The sequence below is a fragment of the Vanrija pseudolonga genome, chromosome 2 (assembly GCF_020906515.1).
Source record: "Vanrija pseudolonga chromosome 2, complete sequence".
NCBI lineage: Eukaryota > Fungi > Basidiomycota > Tremellomycetes > Trichosporonales > Trichosporonaceae > Vanrija > Vanrija pseudolonga.
This window is the reverse complement of record NC_085850.1, coordinates 4,207,626-4,221,994: the sequence shown is the minus strand read 5'-3', so window position 1 is coordinate 4,221,994 and position 14,369 is coordinate 4,207,626. Positions and strand designations below refer to the sequence as shown.

The 14,369-nt window shown below is 63.0% G+C and overlaps 4 protein-coding genes across 6 annotated transcripts; 1 reads left to right on the top strand and 3 right to left on the bottom strand.

Annotated features, from left to right (window-relative positions):
* Window positions 1-97: 97 nt before the first annotated feature.
* lepB_2 (putative transcription factor lepB) lies at window positions 98-3,870 on the bottom strand. 2 transcript variants are annotated; one of them, XM_062769916.1, is made up of 12 exons: window positions 3,673-3,870; window positions 3,496-3,568; window positions 3,423-3,445; window positions 3,040-3,131; window positions 2,117-2,967; window positions 1,611-2,067; window positions 1,371-1,572; window positions 976-1,331; window positions 836-925; window positions 565-789; window positions 345-519; window positions 98-299 (listed from the first exon to the last, which is right to left on the bottom strand). In XM_062769916.1, exons 1-12 carry the CDS (start codon window positions 3,694-3,696, stop codon window positions 168-170), a joined length of 2,700 nt encoding a protein of 899 aa, XP_062625901.1. In that variant the 5' UTR covers window positions 3,697-3,870; the 3' UTR covers window positions 98-167. The 2 variants fall into 2 exon arrangements, with proteins under 2 accessions (XP_062625901.1, XP_062625900.1); XM_062769917.1 differs by having other exon boundaries at window positions 3,040-3,123; window positions 3,423-3,568.
* Window positions 3,871-5,283: 1,413 nt separating this feature from the next.
* LOC62_02G003381 (uncharacterized protein) lies at window positions 5,284-6,319 on the bottom strand (the record flags this gene model as incomplete). The annotated part of the gene is made up of 3 exons (XM_062769915.1): window positions 5,894-6,319; window positions 5,605-5,799; window positions 5,284-5,523 (listed from the first exon to the last, which is right to left on the bottom strand). The coding sequence occupies exons 1-3, from the start codon at window positions 6,275-6,277 to the stop codon at window positions 5,284-5,286; spliced, it is 819 nt and encodes a 272-aa protein (XP_062625899.1). The 5' UTR covers window positions 6,278-6,319.
* Window positions 6,320-6,739: 420 nt separating this feature from the next.
* On the bottom strand, window positions 6,740-8,840 carry PHHY (Phenol hydroxylase; the record flags this gene model as incomplete). The annotated part of the gene is made up of 2 exons (XM_062769914.1): window positions 6,740-8,516; window positions 8,614-8,840. 2 exons carry the CDS (start codon window positions 8,838-8,840, stop codon window positions 6,740-6,742), a joined length of 2,004 nt encoding a protein of 667 aa, XP_062625898.1.
* Window positions 8,841-9,892: 1,052 nt separating this feature from the next.
* On the top strand, window positions 9,893-12,890 carry OXCT1_1 (Succinyl-CoA:3-ketoacid coenzyme A transferase 1, mitochondrial; the record flags this gene model as incomplete). Of its 2 annotated transcripts, none has more annotated exons than XM_062769913.1 (8): window positions 9,893-10,212; window positions 10,458-10,641; window positions 10,742-10,936; window positions 11,141-11,317; window positions 11,750-11,939; window positions 12,085-12,237; window positions 12,277-12,434; window positions 12,604-12,890. In XM_062769913.1, 8 exons carry the CDS (start codon window positions 9,893-9,895, stop codon window positions 12,739-12,741), a joined length of 1,515 nt encoding a protein of 504 aa, XP_062625896.1. In that variant the 3' UTR covers window positions 12,742-12,890. The 2 variants fall into 2 exon arrangements, with proteins under 2 accessions (XP_062625896.1, XP_062625897.1); XM_062769912.1 differs by having other exon boundaries at window positions 10,694-10,936; window positions 10,979-11,317.
* Between the last annotated feature and the right edge of the window lie 1,479 nt (window positions 12,891-14,369).

Below are 14,369 nucleotides of genomic sequence, written 5' to 3'. Positions count from 1 at the left end.
TGTTGCCGGTTTGCGGGTTGACGTGATGGCGATGAGCATTGCTGGCGGCATTCGGCTCGGACATGTCCGACGGCGACTCTTGGCTTAAGTACATAATCACCATCACACTGCGACTGCATACAACCATTGCAAGCAACTATGATACAACGCGCACATCACTGCTACTCCTACTGCCACAGAGTAAAGTCGTCAAGGAGATTCTCAAACACGGGCGCTACGTTGCTGTCGGGCGGAGGGGGGCCGGCACCGGTACCGGGCGTGCCGAACGCCGACTCGTTGAGCAGCGCGACCAGATCGGCCTGGAGTGTCAGTGCTATCCTCCGTGAACCCCTGCTAGCACGCACCGGCAGCCATCCCTCCCAGTTCTCATTCTCAATGTCGCCGTGCGGGCGCTTGTGCAGCTCCGGCTGGGCGACCTTCGGGCTATCCTCCTCCCGCTTCGTGAGCTGCAGGGTGAGGAGCGACGTGAGCGTGTCGGCCGAGTCGCCGAGGTCGGTGCGTCCCTTCTTCGAAAGCACCCTGCGAGTGTCAGCGGGTGATGGGATAAGGCCATTCTTTACCCACCTAAGCTGCTCGATGCCACTCTCGGCGTGCTGCTTCACCTCCTGGATTTCTTGCGGCAGCGCGTACGACAGATACGTGATCATCACGACCGTCGACACGAACATGCAGTAGTGGTGTGCCCAATAGTGCGGGTGGATCAGCGGGTACGGCGTCATGCGGCGGCGCTTGGCCTCAAGGAGTCGGCGAGCGGACGCAAGGCATGTCTTCTTGGACAAGACGTAGCGGCTGGGTGTATGAGCTACAATCGGAGGTGCACGTTAGCTCAACCTACGGGTTCTGGCAGGCGGCTGCAAAGTAGTAGCGGTGCAGGCGCAGGAGTCGCAGGTCGGCGCCTTCGTTGAGAGCCAGCGTTTCCCTCTTGCTGTCTTGTGTCAGCTCACTGGACTCTGCGATGGTCGGAAAGCTACTCACATGCTCTCGAACTGCGCCGCGTCCACGGGGATGTCCATGCCCTCTGTGTACTTGAAGAACGTCGGGCTGTTGTTGAGCGCGGCCTGGAGCTCGTTGTGCGCCTCGGTGATGTACGAGTAGTGGATGCGGCCGCCCTTGCGCGCGCGGATGCACAGCCCGCGGAACGGGTAGAACATGCGCAGGCGCTGAATGAAGTACGACATGTCGGTGTATACCTCGCTCGGCTGAGAGATGACTGGCTTGTTGGCCACAATGTCGACGTCGTTGACGTTGGCTGGCTCGTCGGTCTGGTGCATGTCCTCCCCAATGAGGTAGATGAAGCCGTACTCCATCGAGAAGAGGCTGTCCAGCTCGAGCTGCGGGGGTTAGGTACGGCTACGTGGATTGGTACCTACCAATGCGAACCAGACGCGGCGGCCAACTTCACGATCAATGGCACTCTGCCACCTCGGTGAAGGCTTGATCAGACCGTTCGCAATCTTCGCTTCCTTGGGGACACCGCCGAGGCCGATGGCCATGGCGATCTTGGTCACCGAACCGAGCAGGGTCCAGTGGAGGTTGGCCTTGCGCACACTGCTGAGGTAGATACCGGCGATGCTGCGCGGGTCAGCCTTTTTCAAACGGTGGTAACCCACATGATAGCCTGGCACGATCGCACGTCGTGCACCTGGAGCCAGTCGGCGGCGGCGAGGGCCTCGTAACACACATTCCAGCACACCTCTGCGAGGGCGTTGGCCTTGTCGAGGTCGAGCGCGAGGTCCTGGTATCCCTCCTCGTCGAGCATGTGCACTGCGACGGCCAAGCAGGCGGCATAGACCGCGAGCGTGTTGAGCTCGTCGCGCGTCAACTCGGTAGTGTTGGTGCGGAGGCGGTTGAACAGCGCGCCAAACTGCGATTCAAAGGTCGGGCGGTGGAGCACGCGCCAGCGGAAGTCGATGTGGACAAAGTAGTAGTTGAGCAGGTGCTTGCCGACGATAAGCGGCGGCAGCCTGGCGACAGAAGGGAACGACTTGAGAACAGCACGCGGGTCCTTGGACTTGTTGTGTTGGATAAACGAGGAGAAAGTAAGCGCTCCGCCCGGCGTTTCCTCCTCTGTTGCGTGTCAGCTTGAGGAACGCTCTCCATCCAGCTAGCTACCCACCTTCAGACGCCGCGCGGGTAAAATTTACTTCTCGACCAAGAGCGAGGCCCTCGAGGGCGAGTGCCGCGTCGTGCTCGTGCACGCTGGGCGCTTTTGATTCAGACTCGGGGGGGACTTCACGGAGGGCGTTGAACGGCGGGTTGTAGGGCATGGGCGGGGCAGTCGGCGGGGGCGCGTACGTGGTGGGCAGGGGACCGCTGCCCGACGACGGGGTCGACAAGCCGTACGGACCAGAACCAGGTCCACTCAGCGGGCCAGAGTACACGGTTGGTGCGGTCACCCCGTTGGGCTGCAGGGGGAAGGGGCCGATCCCTTGCCCCGAGAAGCTGCTGCGCGAGACGGGCGAGAGCGCGTGCGCGATCATCTGCGGCGGCATGGTGACGGGCACCCCCTGTGCCGCTGCTGCGACGGCAGCCGCAGCTGCAGGGTGCATGGGCAGCGTGGGTGCGCCTCCGTTGCCCATGAACGTCATGTCTTCGACCTCGATAACGTCGTTGTCGTCTGGGATGAGCGACTTTTTCCGTGAGACGCTCGACATTGTGCTCATTCGGCGGCTCATTGCGTCGTTGCTGCCGTTGCCGTTGCCCGTTGAATGGGCGCTAAGCATGGGAACGTGGCTGGTGCCATTCCCGTGGCCGGCGCCGTTGCTGGGTTTCTGGTCTTGGTCGTCGTCGTCATGCCCGTCTTTGCCCTCGGGCGGCTTGAAGACCGGTAACGGGTCCTTGAACTCGTTGAGCAGGTCCGAGTAGATGTTGATGTCGTCGACGCGCTCGAGCAAGCGTGAGATGACCAGCTCGAGCTGCGTCACCCGGTTAGCGAGGATGGACGTGTCCGAGACGTGCGTGTAGCCCCTGTGCTCGTCAGCCGGAGCTCGGTGTTGTCTCGCTCCTCCACTTCACTCCGCTCCGCTCCGCGCAACTTACGTCGGGCGGTCGCTCGGCTCGCGCACAAATGGCTCGCAGAGGTGCGCCTCGCCTCGGTCTTTGCAGGGCGAGCATGGCCACTTTCTGTCGCACTGAGGTGGGGGGTGAAGGTGTTAGCGTTGTTTGTACTGGTCAAGGTAGGAAGTGCGCCGAGAGCCGCGGCGGAAACGTTATGTCCGGATGGCCGAGTGCCTCGTATGGGTGAGTGGTTGCCCCACTGCCGCCCTGGCTGAGGGCCGTCCCTGGCTGGCTCCCCCACTGCGGGGTAGTAGCCATCGAGGGTCGGGTCGGGGAGCACGACGGTGACCGACTGCCGAGCAGCCAACCACGACGTGGACACGACAAGACACGTCGCTGGCGCAGCAAACACTGGGGCTGCTTACCTTGGCTTTGCGGCGGCGACAGGCTGGAGAGTGGTGGTGAGCTGCTGGTCAAAGGAGGTCCAGGCCGACTCACCAACACAGTTTTGGACGCTCTTGGTCCGGCGGATCGAGGTGCCTGGTCGCGTGAAGCTGAACGGGGTGATGGGCTGGGGTCGGGGCGTCAGACAGAGCAGCGATGCATGGGGAGGAAGGAGGTAGCGGTAGCGACCGCGTACACGACTGCTGGCGAGCAGTGGCCACGGCGACTCACTGGAAACACCGACATTGTTGTCATGTGCAAGCTATGCAATGACTCGGGTTCTTGGACAAGTCGACGAGATGTGTCTACCTTAGATAGGGATGTCGGACACAAGCAAAGATGAGAAAGTGTGCGAGTGCAAAAAGTCGACCGGAGAACCAGTGGCCGACTCCGTGATAAGCTGGTTGCGGGGGAGGGGGACGGGGTGGGTGGGTGGGGGACGTGTCACGACACGAGTGGGGGGCGGGGCGGGCCAGGGCTAGTTGGTGGCTAAGGTGGCTAGGGGGTCGACGTGGTGCTGCTCTGTGCGAGCTTGGCACTGCGTGTGGGGTTGGATTGTCTCAGATGCTCCTGTAGATCAGCGAGGAGAGATGGAGAGGTGGAGGGGAGCTACAAAACGCTGGGTGGTGTGAAACCGAGCCAGCGGCGGGCAATTCACTACAAGCCCGTGGGGGAAAAAGGCTACAGTGGCCACAACCTGATGATCCACGCCGTCTACAATGTGTTGATCTTGATAGTCGTGTGGATGGATGAGATGAGCAGAAGATCAGAGAGTGATTGTCGCGATGATTGACAGTGCGCTAGTCTAGTAGGGGGGGGCGAGTGATGATCGATGGGGGAGGGGGCGTGGAATGGGACGAGGGGGGGCGAGGAATGTAGAGTGGAATGGGGACGTGTATGCACGACCTCGCCTCGTACTAAAGAGGGGTCCTTCAAGATCCACTCCAACCAATAATCTAGCTCGCAGTTGTCGTCGCCAGCACCATCCATGGCCTCACGGCATCAGCGGCAAGCGGCGTTCTAAGCCTCTCAGCTGCCCTCGATCATATTCTGGCTATTCTCTATTCTGGTGCAAAACACTGGCTGGCCACAGGTCCCAATCCTACACGTCGTCACGCTGGCCCACATGTCACTGGGTCAACTTGCGTTCCCATAATTTGTTCCCCCGAAGCGAAGCGAGGCAAGACGGCGAGGGGAGGGGGCGGTGAGAGGCGGCCATGCGGGAGGGGCCAGACGAAACTAATGACGTCAAAGTGCGTCAGGTGCCGAGGAATGTGCCCTCAGCTGACCCGTGTAGGTGTCGGATGGTCCCGAGCGAGGCCTGTCAGTACTACGACGACGGCACGCCAGCCCCACCACCCACACCCGTCAGCCGTTTATCTAGGCCATCTAACCTGCGTGTCGGCGGCTGTTTATAGCTCGTGCCAACGGAGCGGACGTAGCCCCAGCGTTATCGCTCGAGGCTGGTCGCGGTGGTTCCGCGTGTGGCCGCGGATGCCATTGACTCGGGGCTGCTAGCGTCGCGGCATCTCGGCGAGTAGACGCACCAGAAGAAAAAACGGAGGGCGCAGAGGCAGCAGAGGCGGCAGAAGCACAACAGCAGCTGCAAACAACGCTAGTGCGAGCTCTGACAACTCTCACTTGCGTACCAGTCTACCCACTACCGCTCTGACAACTCTCACTTGCGTACCAGTCTACCCACTACCGCCCTGGATGACGGGTGCCACGGCCAATAGCCTCGGATGCAGAACACACACACACAGACTAGACCCCGAAACCCGTAATAAATCCGACAGCAGTGCCTGTGCATATGTAAAGCCTACCTGCCCAGGTCTCAACCTCTCAGCAACACCCGCCGCCGTGTGAGTGGTCGTGGTCGTGCCCGTGGTCGTGCCCCACAGTCCCGGTGCGCGCAACGAAGGCCTGCGCCTCGGCGTCGTCCTCCTCCTCCTCCTCGTCCTTCTCGTATTCTGGTTGGCTGCCGGGCTTGTAGACCATGTACCAGATGGTGCCGCTCTCGCCGTTGACTGTCAGGGAGCGCTGGGCGACCGTTTGGAAGCCGAATCGGGTGTAGTATGCCTCCTGGGAACGGTCAGCAGAGAGCTGGGGCAGACCTTCGTCCCCGACAGCGGTCCCAACGCCCGCTCATGCCTGCCGACTCACATTCGAGGCAGTCTGCGTAACGAGCGTCGCGATGATCTTATCCCGGTCCGCGCGATCTAACACGTGGCGCAGGAGTGCACTCGCGAGGCCCTGCTTGCGTGCGGCAGGGGGCGTGCCGATAAAGTCGATGTGGTAGGTGTCCTTCGCCCCGCCGGGGACTGCCGAATCCTCGAGGTCGGCGAGTTCGGTGAGGAGCTGTGTGGGGTGTCAGCGGGCCTGATCCAGCAAGCAGTACCAGGTGGTGACGTGACGGACGCGCGATCCACCACTTCCCCAAACCCCAACCCACCTGGTCGTAGATCCGCGTCGTCTCAGCCGGCGTGACCTCCTTGTACGCCGTATACCAGCTGTTCTTCGGATGCGGCACCGCGCTGGCCTCGACGCCGGGCGGGGCGAGGAGCATCACTGCGCCGGGGAAGACCGGATCGTCGGGGAACGGCGCATCGGCCGGGATAGCGACCCACGCCTCGAGCTCGAGGATGGCCTGCGCCGTCTTGTTCTCGAGCCGCGCGGCGGTCCACTTCTCCTGTGTCCCCACGTCGGGGGACACGCTCTTGGCCAGCCCGGTGGAGAGGAAGTCGCCGTCGTTGAAGGCCTGCGCTAGCGCCCGTCCGATTGGCTCGACGGTCTGCCGGACTGCTTGGTTGACGCGCGTGATGCGGGGGCGGGGCATGGTGGATGAGAGAGATGGAGAGAGATGCAAAGGAGATAGGTGTTGACGATGCGAGGTTGCATTCCGAGGTTGTATCGCATCGGCTGTCGGAAGTGCACTTGTCGGGTGGAGCCACCGGATCTCGTCATTGCCGAGATTGGAGCGGCCAATCGGGGAGAGTGGTGCCGACCGTCGACGGCAGTAACGATGGGATCGACTCGGAGGTATGCATGCATGGCGAGAGGGGATCGACTCGGACTTGAGTGAGAGGCATAGCTTGTGCATTGCATACAGTGGAAGTGAAGGCACTTGCACCGCCGATGAAGACCCGACCCAGCTCCACTGCTCGCCCCCGCCCGACCCAAGAACCCGGTTCATGATGAGCTACTAAACTACATTGGCTTCGCCCGACCTCGTAACACGTCGTGATCGCACAGAGAACTACCAAACTGCTGAACAACCCCAACACCACTCCCTCTCTCCCTACTTGGTCTCGACCTTGGTCCACTCGACCTCGGTCGACGCGCCGAGGTGCTGCGCGGGGCGGCGCAGGAACTGCCCAAAGTAGGTGTCAAGAGCCGCCGTGTCGTCGATATCCGTGACCATGGCGACGTAGCCGTCGGGCCTAACAACAATGAGCGCGCCGTCGGCGGTCGAGATGCCGTAGCCGTCGTGCGCGTGCCCGTGGCCCTTGTGCCACGTCTCGCAGTCGGCATACACCTTGTTGTAGTCGAACTTGGGGTAGAGCGCCTTGGGGAAGTCGTGCATCTCGACGTCGTCGCGGCTGTTGGCGTGGACGGTGAGCACCTCGATGGCGAAATCACGCTTGCGTCCGGCAGGGGTGTACTGCGACACGACGGAGCCCTCCGAGTCGAGGTACTCTGCAAACTTGTGTACGCGGGCCTTTTGGGCGGGCTTCGTCACGTCGCCCGCGAACAGGAGAATACGGAACGCGCCGTTCGTCACCAGCAGGTCCTGGATGTCCATCGGCAGGCCTTCAGAGTGGCGGCACACCTGGACCGACTGGAGACGCGTGCCGATCTCAATGTTGCGCGCGAGCTCGGGCTTGGAGAGCGACTTGTCGCCCTTGGACACGATGACGCTCGGCTCGTAGTTGATCGCGGTGCCCGAGGCAAACTTGTTGCCCTTGAAGAAGACGTTCTTGAACTCGTCCATGTTGACGCCCATCTCGTCGGCGACGTCCTTGGCGGGCCGGCCGGAGAAGAGGCGCGAGAACTTGTGGTCGAAATCAATCAGCGCCTGCGCGAACGGCTGGCGCTCGCTCTCGTACGTCTTGAGGAGGTTGCGGTTCGCGCGCCCGGTCAGCACGAGGCCGAGCTTCCAGCCGAGGTTGTACGTGTCCATCATGGACGTGTTCATGCCCTGGCCCGCCTTGGGCGAGTGCGTGTGGCACGCGTCGCCGGCGATGAAGGCGCGCTCGAAGCGCGAGAACTTGGGCGCGACGCGCTGCCCGATGTGGTACGCCGTGAACCAGTCGAGCTCGGTGATGTCAAAGTAGTACGGCGCGAAGATGCGCTTGGCCTGGTTGATGATCGTCTCGGGGGTGAACTTTGACCTGTCGACACGGCAGCCCTGGTCGGCGCGGTCCGCCATCTGGATGTAGAAGCGCACGAGGCCCTCCTCGCGGGGAATGATCATGATGGACCCGTCGTTCTCCGAGTGGATGGCGCAGCGGCCGCGGATGTCGGGGAAGTTGGAGGCGGGCACAGCGTCGAGCACGCCCCAGATGTAGTCGGTCTGCTCGCCGACCATGTCGATGCCGAGCGTGCGGCGCACCCACGAGTGGCCGCCGTCGCACCCGATCACGTACTTGCAGTGGACGGTCTCGATCTGGCCGGCCTCAGTGCCCTCGGGCAGCTTGTAGTGCTCGTCCTCCTCCTCCTGCGACTGGAGGTTGGAGCGGAACAGGCCGTTCTCGGTCCCGTGCCCGAACTGGCGCGGCGTCGACTCGTCCTCGCCCATGTAACGCAGCTTCACGGTGATGGGGTACGCGTCCGGGTCGTCGACCTTGGACTCGTCGATCTCGAGCGACTCGGGGATGAGCGGGCGCTCGACCTTGATCCGCCCACCGGACACCTTGTCGATGCTGTCGATCACATGGCGCTCAATGCGCCCCTGGTGCAGCACGACCTGGTGGTAGCGCGAGATGCCGGGCAGCGTGTCGGGGATACGGTCGGTGCGCTTAAGCACGCCGTCGACGGGGTTGTAAAGGTTGATCGTGCACATGTCGTTGGCCTCGCTGGGGGAGACATCAGCCATGGCCGCTGGGTGGCGTGGTGGTGGAGGAGCTGGGTCACACGCCACGGCGGGCACGAGGCTCCCGCCGATGCACTCACGACAGGATACGGTCCGCAATGCCCAGGTTCTGGAAGCTCTCGATCGTGCGGCACTGGAGGCCGTCCGCCTGGCCATTGTACACCTTTGTGGAGCGCTTGTCGATGATGCGAACAACGAGGTCGGGCTGCTGGCGGACAAACTCGGCGAGCATGCGCGCGGCCATGAGCCCCGCGGGGCCAGCGCCGACGATGAGGACGTCGGCCTTGGACTCGATATGCTTGGTCATGACTGTGTTGCGTGTGTGGTTGGTGGCCCCGCCGACTTTTCTCAACCACGTCCTTAAGTATCACCGGGCCGCATCTTGCATCTCGGCGCACCTCCACCACCCCGGAGCAGCCGTGCAGTAGCCGAACTGGACGAACGGGAGCGGCGCGGAGCCCCCACATGCAAAGAGGTCACGTTACCGGCAATGACAGACGGCGAGGACAAGACTGGACAGCCGCCAGCCAGGAGCCGATCGGAGCTTCCGATCCTCACCCAAATCCACCACCCAGGCGCATCGGGAGCCTCCGCCGCCGCAGCCATCCCCTACTGTCCAACCGCGCAATGCGCATCGCGCATCGGCGAACGCGTCGTCGGCCCCATCATCAGGTGTAGCGGGCTGGCCGTCAGTGGGGCAACGAAAGACCTGGCGATCGCTTGCGGAGCCTGTCCACACACGGAACGGTCAGTACCCGGCGGCGAGCGTCCGCGGGGGGAATGAACCACGCGGCAGTGTCGCCCGGGCTGGGGTGTGGGGATCTGGGGCATGCCGTGGGCTGTGTAGGTGGCCCACGGAGTGAGTGAGTGAGTACCATGCGGTCTCCGTCTCTGAGATGCTGGAGATGATCGGATGGGATGCAAAGTCAACGACTCGAGGGCGGCTCGAAAAGAAAGTGGTCCAGTGCAGATGGGGCGAGTTTATACCCCCCAGCCTAGCTGTTATCTCGGCCCCAGCCCCTCGGGCGTGCCGCGTGCGCGGCCGTCAACGCGTCGCCGCTATGTATGCATGCCCCGCAACGCACGGCGATAGGCTCGAGGCACGCTGAGAGCCGCGAACCATGCATTCAGTCGGTGGAGCCAGCGAGCCAGCCCTGGTGGGTGTGGTATGGACGCGTCGGCCGACCAGCGCGCCGGGGCCGGGGCCTCCGTCGGTGTCTTCCGGTCCTATCTGGCGCGTGCCGTCGTGTGTAATCAGTCTCAGGGGGGGGGGCAGAGCAAGACTTTACTATAAGGCGGTGGTATGCACTGGCGGCGGCGTTGAGCCTAGCACTGCTATTGATCGCGAGCACACCCACCATGACATTCACCGTACTCACCCGCCGTGTGCGTTTGGCCCGGCGCGCATTCAGCACGACGGCGCAGCGAGCCGCGTCCAAGATCTACCCGTCCCCCGAAGCGGCCGTCGCCGTCGTCAAATCGGGCGACACGCTCCTGTCCTCCGGCTTCGGGCTGTGCGGCCTGCCCAACACGCTGATGGGCGCGCTCGCGGCGCGCAGCGACGTCAAGAACCTCACCGGCGTGAGCAACAATGCCGGCGCCGGCGGGCGCGTGGCAGGCCTCGGCATGCTGCTCGAGAGCGGCCAGCTGAGCAAGTTTATCGGGAGCTATCTTGGGACGTGAGTAGAGTAGAGGTCGTCGGGTGCGGGTGCGGGTGCGCCGGCGCGGCCAGGGACGGTGATCGCAAGCGAGAAGCGAGCAGCGTCCGGCCGGCCAGGCAGGCGCGCGGCGTCATCCCGTGTCGTGACTCGACTCGCTGCTCGCCGGCGGGTGCCTTCGTGTCGACCGTTGCCGCCGCCGTTCTAAGCCCGGCGCCCGTTCGGACAGGGGGATCGATCGATCAACCAGCAGCTGATCCGCACAGCAACAAGGTGCTCGAGAAGCTCTACTTGACTGGCAAGATCGACCTCGAGCTCACGCCGCAAGGCACGCTCGCGGAGCGCATGCGCGCGGCCGGGGCCGGAATCCCGGCATTTTACACGCCCACGGGCGCGGGGACGCCAGTCGAGTTTGGGAGCGTCGCGATGCGCAACGACGCCGAGGGCAAGGTGAGTCGATGAGAGGGCGCCGCCGAGGCCAGTCCGAGACGGCCGTTGCCAGGCTGGAGTCGCTGTTGCCAGCTACTGTGTCACTAACCCCCACACCCAGCCCGCAGTCTACCCCAAGCCCCGCGAGACGCGTACCTTCAACGGACGCGACTACGTCCTCGAGGAGAGCATCTACGGCGACGTGGCGTTCATCCGGGCGTGGAAGGCCGACGAGGCAGGCAATGTGGTGTTCCGGTACACTGCGAACAACTTCAGTACTGCCATGGCTAAGAGCGCAAAGGTTACCATCGTCGAGGTGAGTGCTGCGTGAACTTTGACGTGAACGCGTAGCGGGTAGTGCAGGGCGGGGGAAACGAGGTGCCGTGTTACTCCGTCCACGGTTCACACCTCGAACCTTGCCACTCGCCTCGTCTCGCCACTCGCAACTGGCGGCACATCGCGACTTGACAACTCGCAATCGTTGCCTGAACGCTTGCTGACGCCTGTCCTCCTCGTGCAGGCCGAACACATCGTCCCCGTCGGCGAACTCGACCCAAACGAGATCCACCTGCCCGGCATCTACGTCAACCGCATCGTACAGGCCACGACCCCCAAGGAGATCGAGTTTGAGACGCTCGCGCCTGAGCCTGGCTCCGAGGCACAGAGCACGGGAGGCAAGCGCGAGCTCATCGCGAGGGTGAGTTGTCTTCGGGCATGGGCGTGGCGAGCGAGCGAGCTGCCAGCAACGAGCCCGCCGGGCAGACGGGGACACCCGCGCGGTGCGCCGAACGGACGGGCATTAGCCAGGACCAAAAACGCACCCCCACCATGACGGCGGCGTCGTGCTCACCGCAGCTGACACGGGTGCGGGGTGGGCCGTCACACTGACTCGGCTCCGCGGACCACGTGACGGTGTGGTGGTCGTCGCGCGCCGTCGCCGGGCGGATGGCTACAGTACTTAAACCGCCGCGGTCGGTGTACGGTGCGCAGTGCGAGTAGTGGCAGATCAAAGATCGTCGTGCCTGCGGCGTCACCGCCGTCGTCGCCGCACCGCGCGCCGCGTGCCGCACCTCAATGCCGCATCCACCACACGCTAACGGCGCGAACACGTCGCTGACGCCGCACACAGCGCGCGGCCAAGGAGCTGTCGGACGGCGACTATGTCAACCTGGGCATCGGCATCCCCACACTCATTCCCAACTTTGTGCCGCCTGGCATCCAGATCTGGCTCCAGAGCGAGAATGGCATCCTGGGCATGGGCCCGCTGCCGACGAAGGAGGAGGTCGACGCCGACATTATCAACGCCGGAAAGGAGACTGGTGAGTTGCAAGAGTTGAAAGAAGAGGAAAAAGAGGAACAAGGAGATGGGAAGGACAAGAGCGAAAAGGGTGAAACGTGGCTTTGGCTTCGTTCCGTGGCACCCAATTTCCGCAGTCGACCCCGAGACACAACTGACCCCCTCAGTCACCCTCCTCCCTGGTGCATCGACATTCGACTCTTCCGAGTCGTTTGCCATGATCCGCGGCGGGCACATTGACGTGTCGGTGCTCGGCGCGATGGAGGTGTCGGCGGCGGGCGACCTCGCCAACTGGATTATTCCCGGCAAGCTCGTCAAGGGTTTGTGTGCCCTCCCCGTTTTTCGCTGCTAACAAAAAGGAATGGGCGGCGCCATGGACCTTGTGTCGTCGCCTGATTCGACGAAAATTATTGTCTTGACCGACCACGTCGACAAGAAGGGCAAGAGCAAGATTGTGCAAGAGTGCTCATTGCCACTGACGGGTGCTCGCTGCGTCAGCGTGATTATTACCGACCTCGTGAGTGTTGTTTTCCTGTGCTCGGGGGCTGGGGCAGCTTTGGGTGGCTTGACTGGCCCCGATCAATGCCGTTTGCACGGACAGTCATCGCCTCGCGTACGGCGTCGCCTAACCCAGTTCCCAGTTCCACAATCCCACACGCCTCGTACCCAAAGCTGACACGCTCTAGGCCGTGTTCAACGTCGATCGGCACGCCGGAAAGCTCACCCTTGTCGAGCTAATGCCCGGCGTAACGCTCGACGAGGTCCAGGCCAAGACGGACGCCAAGTTCAGCGTGGCGGATAGTGTGGTCGAGACGCATGTTTAGCGTGGCGGAGACAAGGCGGCGAGAGAGAATGAGACGGAGATAGCCACCACCTCGCATACCCACCCCCAGCCACCTCGTAGCTCGATGTCGATGCCAATTCATTATTCGCTGGATTAACTAGCCCGAGCATGTTATTCCAGTAGTTCTTCCACACGCTACTGCCACTTGCGAGCGCGCCACCCCGGTGGCTCTAGACGGGCGACGCGGCGGAATGTAATGACCCGTGCTCCACCCATGCGTCACCCCGCCCCCAAACCTACTCCGAGCAAGAATAGCCTGTTGTCTAGGCGCACGTTCCGCGTGATGAGATGATGAGGAGCCGCGAGCCCGTCCCCCGTCGCCGTCTACATCTGTCCAACGGAGGAGACACGTCCGCCACCGCATCAGCGGACATTGGTATCCGCCACCACCGCCAACGGTGCAGGTGGCCTTTGAGTGGAGCCGAGTTGACGCGCGCAGTTCAAGCTCCGTCTGCCCAGCCAACAGTCACCCCGAGTCTATTCCAGTATATCTTCCATCCAATCTGCAGCCGAGTCACGGCACCAGGCGGCGCCGTCCACATTCCCCAAGTGCGTACATGCTACCCATGCCATCATGCATTGAAACCAACTCTCCCAAGTGTCTATTTGAAACACTGTGACCCAGACCCGGCCTCTAGGCCGGTGACGGGCCTCCTGCCTGCCCCTCCCCTGCATCCATCCCTTCCGCTCACAGGACGTCGCCGTCGTGCGCCTGTGCCTGCCTCTCCCCTTCACAAGGTTACACGCGATTCCAATGCGCCCGTCTGGATTCCTGCGACCGCATACCACGGCGAGGGTTGCGGCGCGACCCGCCGAGCACGAAAGCGTACTTGCAACTCACACTCTGCCCCCGTGTGCTGCGCACGGTCACTGGGCCCCGGCTGGCAGTCAGCCGTTGGCGTTCTCGCACGCGCACGATCGCGCGAGCGGGCCAGCAGCAGCAGGACAGCAGCACAGCGCGCCCACACCCCGCTACCTGCGCTAACAAGCCGAAGTCCGGTAGTCGCACGCCACCCCTGCGCTCGTGGCAGTACTGCGCAGGCCACAAACCCAACTCTGCTTGACGGCACTCACGCAGAATGGGGCGATAACGGGCAAGTATCTGGGTCCTGGTTGGTCTCTTGCTGTCCGTCCCATCGCCATGCTGACCCTCTCGATTTCCAACAACAAGGCCTCACTAAGAACAGAGGCGGCGTGCCACCCGCGCTCGCTCTCGCTCTCATTCACGTAGAGTAAGCCCGCTCCCTTGCCTCCCTCTCCTCTTGTCCCGCACCTCCGCTCCCCCCATTCGTCGCCACCAAACATATCCGCCGTGCCTGCTTCCCGCCGGAGGCTGTATAGCGTGGATGGTGTACACACCTGCCGGTGACAACGGCGCCGCGGCGACGCAGAGCGCGCAGAATGAGCGCGCCGCGCGCACACACACACACACTCTCTCTCTCTCCTCTCTCGGTCGGTCCGGTAACCTCGCTGTGCATCCGGCCCTGGTTACGTGAATCTGCGTGAGATGTACGCATGCATCGAGCGACGAGGACAACGGCGGTCGAATGCACGCAGGAACGAGGCGACGGGGGGAGGACGAGAAGGGGACTAGCACAAGGGCGTGGT